General features: G+C 47.1%; 1 protein-coding gene across 1 annotated transcript in view; it reads left to right on the forward strand.

Annotated features, from left to right (window-relative positions):
- The window catches only part of KLF5 (KLF transcription factor 5), a 36415-nt gene extending 29225 nt beyond the window's left edge, over positions 1-7190 (forward strand). The window contains exon 4 of the mRNA XM_081949375.1: positions 575-7190. Coding sequence (XP_081805501.1) covers positions 575-753 — 179 coding nt within the window. The 3' untranslated portion in view covers positions 754-7190. The remainder of the gene's footprint in view (positions 1-574) is intronic.
- The last annotated feature ends 6416 nt before the right edge of the window (positions 7191-13606 follow it).

A 13606-nucleotide genomic window follows, 5' to 3' on the forward strand; every position in this document is an offset into this window, starting at 1 on the left:
AAGAAAAGGATATAAAGGAGTAATAGCATAGTACTTGTGTTGGAAGCACCAAGGTTGACCAGATTAACCAGTGATATCACCATTGCCCTGGGGATGCCCAGTTGGGGGCTCTTTTCACGTCCCCAGCAGGAGCTGGAGTGAAGGACAAGAGCTCAATCCTTCCCCACAGTAGCTCCTGGATCTCGAACATGGGCTTGCTAACTGACATTCCAACCATGTCGGGGGCTCCTTTCTTGTCCCTACTAGGAGCTGGAGCAAAGGAAGGGAGCTCAAATCTTGGGTCGTGAACCCGGGCTTGCTAACTGACATTCCAACCATGCCCAGTTGGGAGCTCCTTTCTTGTTCCCATTAGGAGCGGGAGCAAAGTAAGGGAACTCAAACCTCAGGTTTCGAATGTGGGCTTGCTAACCTCCAACCCAGCGTCCTAACCATGCGAGCCACCATGCTCTTGGGGAGCAAGGATTAATCCAAAGAAATTCTCCTATGAAAGTGTGAATTGTTTTTTTTTTTAAATATTGTCTGTCGAACCAAGGAATATTGACTGACTTTTCTCTGCCTTTTTGGATGTTTTCAGGAGAGAAGCCATACAAATGCACTTGGGAAGGATGTGACTGGAGATTTGCTCGCTCGGACGAGTTAACCCGCCACTATCGGAAGCACACGGGCGCCAAGCCCTTCCAGTGCGCCGTCTGCAGCCGCAGCTTCTCGCGCTCCGATCACCTGGCCCTGCACATGAAGCGCCACCAGAACTGAGCTGCGTCTTCACGAGGCAGTGGGCACCTATGCAACGTGCGGGCGACCCAAGTACCCTCCCCCTTCCATTAGAAATAGCTAAGGGTTTGCCTGCGTACGAACTCTTCCTTTTTAGAAGCAGAAAAATAATAATAATAATAATAATGAGGCTAGAAGAAACTGGAAATGTATATTTTGTATATTTATGAGAAAACAGGGAAGACACAGTCCAGAGAGACATGGATTGTATGACTGCTTTAACGCCCTGTGACTTTACTCTTTGTATCTTGGACTTAGTCCTACAGGTTTCATCTCAGGGCTGTCTGTCATGACGTTGTTTCTTTTTGCAGATGGGGGTCGGGTGGGTGGTTGGGGGGTTGCGGGTAAGCCAAAAGGGGCTCTCCAATTTGATCATGTGGCCCCTCGGTCGCTCCATGGCAGAGCAGCACCATGGGTCTCCAAGCCACAGTTCTCAGCCAACGGCTGTGCGGCTCCACACATCAGTGTCAATCATAAAAACGTTGCCAGAATTAAAATGAGATTAAAAGAATAAGCTGCGGTGCTTCACTGCTTCTTTCTACTCTCCTTGCCCCTCTTGCTCTGGGAGAGTAGAAAGAAAGAAAGAGAAAAGAAGGCCATTTGACCCCGCAGCCGTGGTTTGCTGCGGCCACAGAAGCCAGGACTGTCAACACTTTCAGTGGTTAGCTTTCAGATCCTGGTTTTTTTCGGCCACAAGAAGCTCTACATTCTGGTTCAAGGACTCTCATTCCTGTTGTACTCATCTGCTCAAAAGGAGGGGAGTAGGAAGAGGAGATTGTCTCACTGGGTCTCCAGCTTCTGATCCTGGAAACCATGGATGACATGGGCACATGGCCCTCTGACCAACTGGCTCTTTTTTGTCCATGAACCCAAAAAGACAACGGAAGATTCATCCTTTTGAGATTCTGATTCTCTGGGGATTTTGTGCACTAGTTTTGCACAAATTGTAATTATAATCCTTGGCAGTGAATGGATGTAAGGCAGATAAAAATACATTGCATAAATATGCTTCACTCATGTTTCCAAAATACACAAGAAGCATCTAAGTACTAAATCTAAGTATTACATTTTAAAATCTGCATTATCTGTAATTTTATAAGCCTGACCAAAACACTTTTAATCAGACGGTGTTTTTTTTAAAAAATAATTTAATATGAACTGACAGCCAAATGAATCCAGAGAACAACCTTGCATTTTACTTTCTGTCAAAACTGTACTGGATGGTTTTTGTTTTTTTTAAAATACTTGTTATATTTTATATATATTTTTTTCTGTGGAGATGAAATATATAGAGATGAAATTCATAAATAGCCATAGAACAAAAATGTTCCATATGTTGCATGTCTACCACGACAAAGATTTTGTAAATATGCAAATCAGCTCTTAATGTTTTTTTTTTAAATCACAAAAGGCATTTTCTACAAATCGGTTAAGATAAGTGCCAAGCCTCTGCACTAGGAACAGTTCAGTTTGGCATGTCTAATATTCAGCATATGCGTTCATAAAGATCCACAGAGTCTTTTAAAGTTTAGAATCCATATTTTCCCCCCCCCGCCCCCCGGTGGTGTAAGAGGACAACCGTTTTCCACAACGCCAGCTATTCAGCAACTGTCAGAAGCTTTAAATAACAAGAGGCTCTAAGACTAATGTTAAACCTTTTACTATAAGCTAAACTTAGTCCTGCTTTAAAAAGAAGGATTTAGAATGTGATTTTGGAATATCAGAACGCTAAGCTGGTGAAACACTAGTGTAATATCTTGCGAATTTTGCTCACCCTGATTCAGTGTGTCAGAGACCTTTGAAAGTACTTTGAATTGCACCGAGGTTGGGAAAAATAGAAAAGAAAGCTAATCAGCCTGAAGGGGGGCCTGAAAATAGGGATGAGACTTTGCTGCGTCTTGTTAACAAAAAGGAAGCGTAGTCCCAAATGTTGTCCAGTCAGACAAATGTTGAAATTGTCTGGGCGTTCCTCTTTGTAAGGTACATAGCTGGAACTGGAGACTCAGCTTTTCACAACATAAAAAAGTACTGTAATTTTAAGAGGAAGAAGGTGTAATTAAAATGAAAACATCACCGCTGTGCAAATGCGTTGTAACGCCAAAGGAAGAGCTGACATGGCAAAATGCCTTTTAGCTAAAAAATGGGCCAAGGGATTCAATTCCAAGGTGACCAGATCTGACCTGCAGAAATCCAGATGACCACTAGGTGGCGGAGACCTCCGACTCTTGGTTGCCTTCTAGAGTAGGAATGTCAGATCTGGCCTGCAGGGTGCTTACCTCTGGCCCATAGGGCCACCCTAGAAATAGCTTGGGGGGGGGGCTAGAAGGACCCCTAGAAGGACCGGCCCACGGTGCCTCTGCCAGCAAAAATGGAGCTCGGGAGGGCCACATGCATCCCTCCTGAGCCCCATTTTCACTGGCAGAGGGTTGTAAGAGGCCCTCATAGCTGAAAACAGAGCTCGGGAGCCCATTTCTGTTGGCAGAGCGCTTGGGCCACCGTGGGTGCCCCGAAAATGAGTGACATTGAGCTGGCCATCCCCACCCTGGCCATGCCTCCTCCGTCCCCTCGAGATCTGACACAATCCTGATGTGGCCCTCAATGAAATCAAGTTTGACACCCCTGCTCTAGAGGTTGCCAGCTTTGTGCAGCTTATACCTGGGAGCTCTGGACAGCTCTGCCATTACTCTTCCTTGAAGCCTCTTCATTTTATTCTGCCGAGACCCTTTTGTCTAGATTCCCCCTCCCTACTGTTCCCAAAAAGCCTATGAAAGCTGGAAAAAATGCCTGTAGGGACACCCAACAGTGGATCAGGAACAGCACCAAGATGGTGAGACAAACCCCAAGGTGGGATTCACTTACCTTCCCTGCCGGTACGCAAATGTGAGCATGCCTCGCTCGCTCACTTTGCTCTTGCGCATCTTGTTTGCGCGTGCGTACTGCTTTCTGTGCACGTGCAGGGCTCATGCATTATGTTGGGACAGGTGGGTGGAGCCTGCCGCAGCCACCGCTACCGGTTCACCCTAACTGGAGAGAACCAGCTGAATGCCACCTCTGGACAAACCACATTTAGTACGAAAGAATGCGAGCATTGGAACACATGGAATGGAAGTCCTGTACAGTTGGACTAATCTTTTCAAGGGCAATGAAATTACCTATTCTCTTGCTTCAAAACAAATCTGTTGATTTCAATGCATAAGTGAAATGGTATCTTTCATGCTAATCTAAATACAGCATTAGATTCACAGGCTATTGCTAACCTTTTCAGCGGTAGGAAAGGAAACTGCTGCCAGCTGACTGGAGATTTAATCTCAAGCCCTTGTTCTTAGCTGCGAGTTACCAATTAGGTGAGAAAATCCATCAATGTATTTATTGAGAAATAAATCTGTTCATTTCTTCATGGAGCAAAGAAGGAGTGAACAGGTTTGGCTCATCCAGCACTTCCTGGTCCTTTGGACTTCAGAGGGACAGAATCCAATATGTGCTTCCTGTCATACCCGCAGGGGTGGGCTGCTACGGGTTGGCCCAGATTCGGGAGAACCCATAACTAATGTTATGGCCAATTCGGAGAACCTCCAAATCCCACCTCTGGCTGGCCTCGCCCCTCCAGGAGTCCTCACACGGCCCATTTTGGATGCTAGCTAAATGCTGGGCCTGCGTGGAGGCTCAGGGAGAGGGAAAATGGGCCTCCAGGAAGTTCTGGAAGGCCAAAATGGGCCCGTTTTTAGGTTCTCTGGAGCCCGGGCGAAGCAGTTTTTGCCCTCCCAGAGGCTTGAGGAAAGCTTCTGGGGCCTGGGGAAGGCAAAAATGCCCCCCCTCTGCGGTGCAGGAGGCTGTCTAGGCCACGCCCACCCAGTGACTGGGCAGAGTCCCCGTTGCTTAAAGTTTTGAAGCCCACCCCGACATACCTGGGATTTCTCAGAACCTAAGTCCCACGGCGTTCCACAGGCCTATTTCCCATCCAATTTACTTTTATCTGAACCAATAAGAGCAAACAGAATTATTCGGTAGCCGGGATTTACAAATCAAATCTTAAATGGATACTTATTTGGCTTCCTTATACTGACTATGTTCATCTATTGCATAAGGTTTAGGATTTGTTCTGAATTGTGGTTTGTCGAACAAGCATTGAGCAAGCCTCAATCCATCCTGCAGTCCAGCAAAATAACACTGACTTAATGGGACGGTGCCTAGTTTCTTTTTCTTTGTTAAAATTCAGAAGTGAAACACTAACAGAGTCCAGGAATAAGCTATCCTGACATAACAAGCTAGGATCTGTAAGCCAGCCACCAATCATGGCAAGCAGTATTTTCTTTTAATTAGTTTTTGGGTTTTGTTGTTATATTCAGCCGACAACAACTGACATGATGGTCTAGAACCGTGAGCTAACTAGCCTTCCCTCCGAGTAAAGTGTGTAGATAGGATAAGAAATCCCTCATAGCTGTATTTTTGTTGTTGTCTTTTAAAAATTATCTTTTTACCATGCAGTCTGGGTCAATTTGGCCAACGAGTATTATCCGTGGAGACTGTGCATAACAGAGTAGCCTTCGAAGGAGTAAGGCTCTAAATATATATATACACAGCGTGTTTTGAGAAAGGACAATCAGAATGGCTGCTTTCTAAGTTTTGAGTTGCACATTTGGCAACATTGAACATTTTGAGTGGATAATTGTGTTTCTTTTCTTTGGACAAAATCCACAAGGTAGAGAGGGATGTATTGTATTTTTTTTTTTACCCTGCCTCTACTTCTGCTGAGGAAGCCCTGTGCTTCTCTTTAAAAGAAAAATAATAATAACCCACCCAAATTTCATTCTAGAAGATGTTTTGAAGTTCAAAGTTATTTGACATGGAGTATTGTCCAAGCCGGTTGAGTCACATTGCTTCAACCTTCGTGACGAAGAGCCAAAAATCCTATATTTCGTAGGAAAAAGTTAGCACTAACCTGCATGACTCTTACATCATAACCATTTGGTATTTTGTTCAGATATCTTCAGAAAGAGTGAAAAATCCTCAAATTTGAAGCTTTACCCTATGTTGGCCTAAACGTTTGGTTTGGATCCTAGTATAGGATGAAGAGTGGAAAGGGAGAAGGTCCGACTGCACAATATAGTTTAAGGATTTGGATCATAAATAAGCCATTCAGGTGGATCCTGTGAGAGGATCCTTAGGATCGTGGCTGCTTATAAACTAATTTTTTCCCTTCCTGATGTTTGATTAACAAGCTGTTCCAGATCAGAAGACAACAGAAGAACACTCAGCCTGTGTTAGTGGAAGATTCCCAACCATATTATAAAACAGAATGGCTGAGTCAAAACCAAATAGATTACACGAGTTGTGTGAATGTAGCTCTTTGGTTCTGGCTTAATGTCTCCTATGAACAGAACAGTAGTGAACATGACTTCAGGCTGCTAATTTGTTAACTCTGGTGTAGCCCAATCTTTCTATTTGTGGTAGCGAAGGTGATTACAATTCAGCATTGCAGGCTGATTCTGCCAACTGCCAGCTGTTCGATTCTCACCGGCTCATGGTTGACTCAGCCTTCCATCCTTCCAACATCGGTAAAATGAGGACCCAGCTTGTTGGGGGCAAGATGCTGACTTTGTAAACCTCTTAGAGAGGGCTATAAAGCCCTGTGAAGCGGTATATAAGTCTAAGCGCTATCTCTTGTCTTGTCTATCTTGACTCAAGTCTTCTTGAGTTCAGTTGGACATTCTCACTTGGGTTGGAATTGCAGCTATAATCTCATAAGATTGAAAGATTTTGAGAGCTGATCCACTCCTTGTTCCCAAGTTCAGTCTAAGGAATAGGATTCCTTCTTTTAGGCATAGCTATGGCGCAGGGAGTGATCACACAGCAGGTTGTAACTTGTACAGCTCTCAAAAGTCATCACATGGGTGTAGATGGGACTTTTTGGATCACAGTTATTAAACTGTAATACCATGCTGTCAAACCAAAGGGTTAAACTGACATGCCAAAAAAAGAAAAAAGAAAAAAGCTCACAGCAAAACTTTGTTCAAAACTAGTGTTTGCATCTTTTTATTTATTTTTGTGGTATATGGTAGAAATTTTTTAGGAAACAGATTTTCCATAGACTTGAGAAATTTGAAAAAAAAAGTTTGTTATAGGTTTTTTTAAGCGTTCCTCTGAATTGTAAATAGATGATGTACATATTTTTTTTGTAAGGCTTCAAATGTTTAATCCTGAAAAAAAAATACCCTACAGAAACTCAAGCATATTGGTTGCTGTTTTGCTGCTTCCCTTCAAACTTCTCTTTTTCCTTCCCTCTCCTTATTTTTTTGTTTTGTATGGTGACATATCCTATGCAAACGATCGAGCAAACAGCGATATTATTGTTGAAAGATATTGAAATGGTTTATATATAAAAAGACAAACAATTTTTGACAATAAAAAGTGCCTAAAAATTGTGGTGTGGAACTCTTTATACCCAATGTGAGAAAAATCTCTCCCTCCCTCCCTCCCTCTCTCTCTCTCTCTCTCTCTCTCTCTCTCTCTCTCTGTGTGTGTGTGTGTGTGTGAATGAATACATGTTGTGTTTAAGGATTTTGGAAGACTCTGGGTCATCTGGTGAAAGTCATTCTTCTAAAGAAGAACATGATATGATAGCTTTATTGCCTATTCCACCCACCCACCCACATGCTTCCATGCAAGCAAGAGATCGAACCGGTAGTAAAAAAAAATTGGAAACCCACCACTGGCCTATAGACTATAGCAAAGCACAGGATTCAAACACATATAACCAATAAAATTTTATACAAACAATTTAAAATAAGAGTAAGGTAAAATGCAATAGTTATAACATAAGATGCAATATAATTTAATACATAAATATATAAAATGGAATAAAATGACACAATTATATTTCGATGTCACCCTTACAATCTACCCCAATCAGTCCCACGAATGCAGATCTCAACCCAAACATTTTGTTTAAGTCATGTGTTGTGTTTAATGCTATTTTCCCGTTCTGGCTGCACCTAAGGTAAGTTGTTTTGATATGAGGATCTCAATGGGTTCTTCGTTTGGTATATGGACCAAGGTACCTGTCAATCACCCCCTTATACAAGCAACAATCAAACAGGATGTGAGCCAGGGCTTCTTCCTCTGCCGCTCCATAAACGCAGAGACTTTCATTGTAGGTTATAGAATGGAATCTCCCATATCTGACCATTGTGTCAAGCTGTTCGAATCTCGCTCACGTAAATATCTCCCTAAGATGTTTTGGCAGTTGTAACTTCAAATAGCTGTCTACTTGAAAAGTACGTTTGTATTTGCTCAGCCACTTCAGGTTACCCACCTTACTAAGCATAGCTATATCATTTTGTGCTTCTAAATTCTAAATTGGGAGGCTCTTTTTTTTTGAATTGTTCTCCTGTTCTGCAAGAGACAGGAAGGTGATATGTGTTTGAACCTCGTGCTTTGATATGGCCTATAGGCTATCAATAAAGCTATCATATCATGAAGAAGAACACACCTCTTATCCCAAAACTGCTTTTCCAAAAAGCAATTGGACTTTCTTTGTTTTTTTCCTTCTTTTTTTTGCTTCCCATCAAAGAAGCTTCTCCAGTGAAGTGAAATGAAATGAACTTCAGAAGCTTCTTGGATGAGCAAAGAAATGTTTTAAAAAACAAACAAACCAAGACCAGTTGCCTTTTGAAAAAAAATTTTTTGGGGACAATCATAACTTAGATGATTGAGAGTCCCCATAGACATTTAGCTGGACTCTAAACACCGGTAATTTCTGGACTTAGGGGCACATGATTTAGTAGAGTGAAGTCTTCAAATTTAATCAGATTCCTGACAAGAAGATGGAAGTGATCTACTGCTAGCTTCCAGAACGTTTCTTCAACTTCCTGGTTCTAAACTACTCAGGGTTATAGTTATTGTTATAGTTTATAGTTTATTTAATTTATAGACCGCCCCCTCTCCCCGTAGGGACTCGGGGCGGTGTACAGACCATTCATAATCAAAACAATAAAAATGACATAAGACATAAGACATGAAACATAAACAACTCACACACACGGTCTGTTATAAAATCCCAAAACCAATGTAAATATTAAGAACAATTTTAAAACCCGTTAAAACCCCAATATAAAATTTAAAAAGCCATCCAGGAAGGTTTGAATAGATGTTAAATGCAGTTACGATTATGGTTGTAATTAGGCCAGACCTGCTACTCGAAACAGGTGGGTCTTGAGTTTCTTGTGGAAGGAGCGGAGATCAGAGGTGGTTCTAATATCGGGGGGGGGGGGAGGTCGTTCCAGAGGGTTGGGCCCATCACAGAGAAGGCCCTACTCCTAGGCACCGCCCGCCCGCACTGTTTAGCAGATGGTACCCGGAGGAGGCCCTCTCTGTGAGAGCGGATTGGTCGCAGGGATGTATGGGGTAGAATGCGATCCCGCAAATAACTAGGTCCCGAGCCATGGAGCGCTTTGAAGATGACAATCAACACCTTGAAACGCACCCGAAAGGCCACAGGTAGCCAGTGCAGCTCGCGCTGGAGAGGTGTTACATGGGAGTACTTAGTACTCCCCATAATAACCCGCGCAGCTGCATTCTGGACCAGCTGGAGCCTTCGGGTGCATCTCAAGGGGAGCCCCATGTAGAGAGCGTTACAGTAATCAAGGCGAGAAGTCACTAGGGCATGAGTGACTGTGCAAAGGGCGTCCCGCTCCAGTAAGGGACGCAATTGGCGCATCAGGCGAAACTGATGGAATGCCCCCCTAGCCACGGCCGTCACATGATCATCTAGCGACAGCCGGGAATCTAGGAGGACGCCCAAATTGCGTACCCTATCCACTGGGGGCAGTTGTACCCCCCCAATGGCCAGAGATGGAACACATTGGCTAAAGCGGGGCGCCGGTAGCCACAGCCACTCCGTCTTGGAAGGGTTGAGTTTGAGTCTGTTGTCGCCCATCCAGACCCGCACGGCTTCCAGACACCGGGACATCACCTCGACGGCTTCGTTGGGGTGGTTCGGGGTAGAAATGTATAGCTGAGTGTCATCTGCATACAGATGGCACTCAACCCCGAATCCTCGAATGATCTCACCCAGCGGTTTCATGTATGTGTTGAACAGGAGAGGGGAGAGGACCGACCCCTGTGGCACTCCACACGTGAGCGGCCTCAGGGTCGATCTCTGCTCTCCCGCCAACACACATTGCGTCCAACCGGAGAGGAAGGAGGAGAACCACCGCAAAACGGTGCCCCTCACCCACATCCCCTCCAGCCGACGCAACAGGATACCATGGTCGATGGTATCGAAAGCCGCTGAGAGGTCTAACAGGACTAAGATGGAGGAACGGCCCCCATCTTTCGCCCTCCAGAGATCATCCACCAACGCGACCAAAGCCGTCTCTGTGCTGTGGCCCGGCCGGAAACCGGACTGGCGCGGGTCTAGATAAGTAATTTCCTCCAGGTGTCGAGGGAACTGCTGCGCCACCACTCTCTCGACAACCTTCGCTAAGAAGGGAAGGTTGGAGACAGGACGATAATTGGCTAACTCAACTGGGTCTAGGAAAGGCCTCTTAAGTAGGGGCCTCACCATCGCCTCCTTCAAGGCGGCTGGCAGGAACCCCTCCTCCAGCGAGGCGTTCACCAGACCCAGGAGCCAGTCACGTGTAACCTCCCAGGTTGCCAGTACAAGCCAGGAGGGACACGGGTCCAATAAACATGTGGTAGCCCGCAGTCGCCCGCGTAGCCTGTCCATATCCTCGGCGGCAACAGAGTCAAACTCCTCCCAGATAGGTACCTCAAGACTCGCCTCCGGTGTCTCCTCACGATCACTGAAGGGGACCCATTTGCTCCGGATCTGAGCGATTTTGTCCTGCAGATATTCCCCAAATTCCTCTGCCCTCCCCTGTAAAGGGGCTTCCCGCGACCTCTGTGATAGGAGGGAGCGGGTCACCCGAAACAGGGCGGCAGGGCGGTTTTCTGCAGATGCAATAAGGGTGGCATAATATCGACGTTTAGTCACCCTTAGTGCCACAAGGTAGGTCCGTAAATGGGCTCTTACCTGTGTTCGGTCAGATTCGGCCCGAGAGGATCTCCATCTGCTCTCTAGGCGTCTCTTGTGGCGCTTCATCACCCTCAGCTCCTCGGAAAACCAAGGGGCCAGGGTGGTTCGCTGCCACCGGAGAGGCCGCAAGGGCGCTACCCGGTCCAAGGCCCCGGCCGCCGCACTGTTCCATGCAGCCACCAGGTCCTCCGTCCGGGAGCGGGTCAGGGCAACAGGAGGTGGCCCAAGCTCCGTCTGGAACCTATCTGGTTCCATCAGTCGCCTGGGGCGGAACCATCTAAGATCCTCTGGTTCCACCTCCCCGCGATGGGGGTGGCGTCAGGGAAGTCCAGCCGGAGAAGCGAGTGATCTGACCATGACAGGGGAGTGATCACCTGATCCCCTATTCCCAGATCACTCTTCCATCGACCAGAGATAAAAACAAGGTCCAGCATGTGTCCTCCCTCGTGTGTGGGGCCCTGAATTATTTGGGTCAGGTCCAAGGCTATCATGGAAGCCATGAACTCCTGAGCGACCTCGGATGATTCACCCGTCGATGGCAAGTTGAAGTCCCCCATGACTAATAGTCTAGGGGTCTCAACTGCCACCTCCGCAATCACCTCGAGGAGCTCAGGCAGGGCCGCTGAAGCATAGCGAGGAGCCAAGTATGCAATCAGCAGGCCCAACTGACCCCCTGGGCCCCATCTCACACCTAGAGTCTCACATCCGTATATCTGAGGTACGATGAATTCTCTCGGTGTCAAGGCTTCCCGTATAATGACCGCTACCCCACCACCCCTACCCCGGGCACGAGGCTGATGGAATACACGGTATCCTGATGGGCACATTTCCACGAGGGGCACACCCCCCTCGTGGCCCAACCAGGTTTCCGTGATCCCTGCAAGGTCCGGCTCCCCCTCAGAAACCAGATCATGGATGAGGGGGGCCTTATTAACAACGGACCTTGCGTTACATAACATCAGTCTCATGCCACGGCTCTGTAAACCCTGACCACCTAGGATGCGGGGGTTGGTACAAACGACCGGGCGTAACCAACGCCCCCAGTCTCCCAACCAACTGCAGGATCTTCTTCTGTCCTCGCATCTACCCCTTCCTGCGACCGTTGGAATATAGGAACCCTCTTAAGGAACGTTATACTGACTCCCCTCCCCCACTCCGCTCCCTTCCTCCTCAGCCCCACCTGTTCGTCTGGCTCTACTCCTATTCCTGGTCTGGCTAGACCCACCCCCGCCCTGGATCCCATTAAAACATTTAAAAAACATTTACACAAAAACCCCCGGAGCCTCCTCTTCTTCCACCTCTCTGGATTAATACATCCGTCATCAAGGTGGGCCCTTGAAAGGGCAGAGGGCCATATTTGCAAGAGGGGGGACTCCCACAATAAAATCAGGTCTACCCTAGAGTAAAAATAAACCATGGTTCAGCAGGGCCTCAGATCGAATTGAGGGTGCTACAGATATTAAAATTGCTTTACAAAGATGTTAAAATAGGTGCTGCATACAGCACTGAGTCCAGGAGGAAAGGGAAATGCAGAGGGATATAGGGAGCCAGGGCCTGGATACTGATGGTAAAAGGCCATAAGTCCTAGGTGGGGATTATGGGTGTAGCAGACCAGTCCATCAGTCTGTAGATGGTCTATAGATGGTCAAAGGATGGTCAAAAGATGGTCAAAGGATGGGTGGGCAGTAGAAAAACAGTAGGGAGACGATAAAAGCAGATTGTCGATAGATGGTAAATAGATGGTAAACCAGGGATAGTAACAGGGCTAATAGGCAATGATGAAGATAAAGGTAAAGGCTGCTACCATCGCTCCTCCCCTCTCCTTCGCTCCAGCAGCAGCCATTGCCTCTCCCTGTATGTCCCAATATGTCCAACACCACAAAACGCCGAGTCGCGCTGCTCCAGCCCCAGGGCCATTTCACCAACCTCCAGTGCCTCCGACGCCTCAGCCAGCCTCCAATCCTCACGCCAGCATTTTGGCGCTTTGGCCCTTCGTCAGGCCTCCAGGGCTCCCAGCGCCCGGCTCCACGGCCTCTCCTGGCCCAACCAGCATTGAAAATGGCTTGCATCGCTCCTGCTACGCCCAGCCGCTCCGCACGTTCAAACACACACCACACGTCACACACATGCCAGCCGCTTTCGTCCCGGCTTTGCCCCGCCGTCCCGCGCCGCCTCATGCCATCCATGCCCGGCATCACTACAGTGGAGGCGGAGGCTGAGGCGACGGAGACAGCCGTAGCAGCGGCCAGCGCTGGCTCTCTTTCCTGCTCACCGGCTCTCTCACCCTCGCATTTTCGGCCGGATTTTTCAATCGCCTGGCCACCCTGGGGACCCGTTGGGGTCGTAATGGAAAGCCAGGGTGGCCCTCTCCTGGACCCGGTCCTTCCAGCTAACGCAGGGGACCCAGTAGCATCCCTATTCACGCAGGCAAGCCCCGCACGCCTGCGGAGCTCAAGGGTAAGCCGCCATAGCTCCGGAAGCTCCTCCCACTGTGGCAAACATATCCAACATTCCTTCTCCTATCCCCCCCCAACAACAACAACTCTGTGTGATGAGGTGGATGAGATAGATTGAAGGCTGAAGATCCCCCAGCCGGCTTTCGTGCCTAAATTTATTTATTTATTTATTTAATTAATTGGATTTGTCAACCGCTCCCTCTCCCCTAGGGGACTCGGGCTGCTCCCTCTCCCCTAGGGGACTCGGGGCAGTGTACAGACAGAATAAAAACATAAAGTGGGACTAGAATTCCCAATATCCTTTCTAACCTGGTGCCTTAAACACTAAAAGGTAAAACATATG

This window comes from Natrix helvetica (genome assembly GCF_964273705.1).
Source record: "Natrix helvetica genome assembly, chromosome: 3".
Taxonomy (NCBI): domain Eukaryota; kingdom Metazoa; phylum Chordata; class Lepidosauria; order Squamata; family Natricidae; genus Natrix; species Natrix helvetica.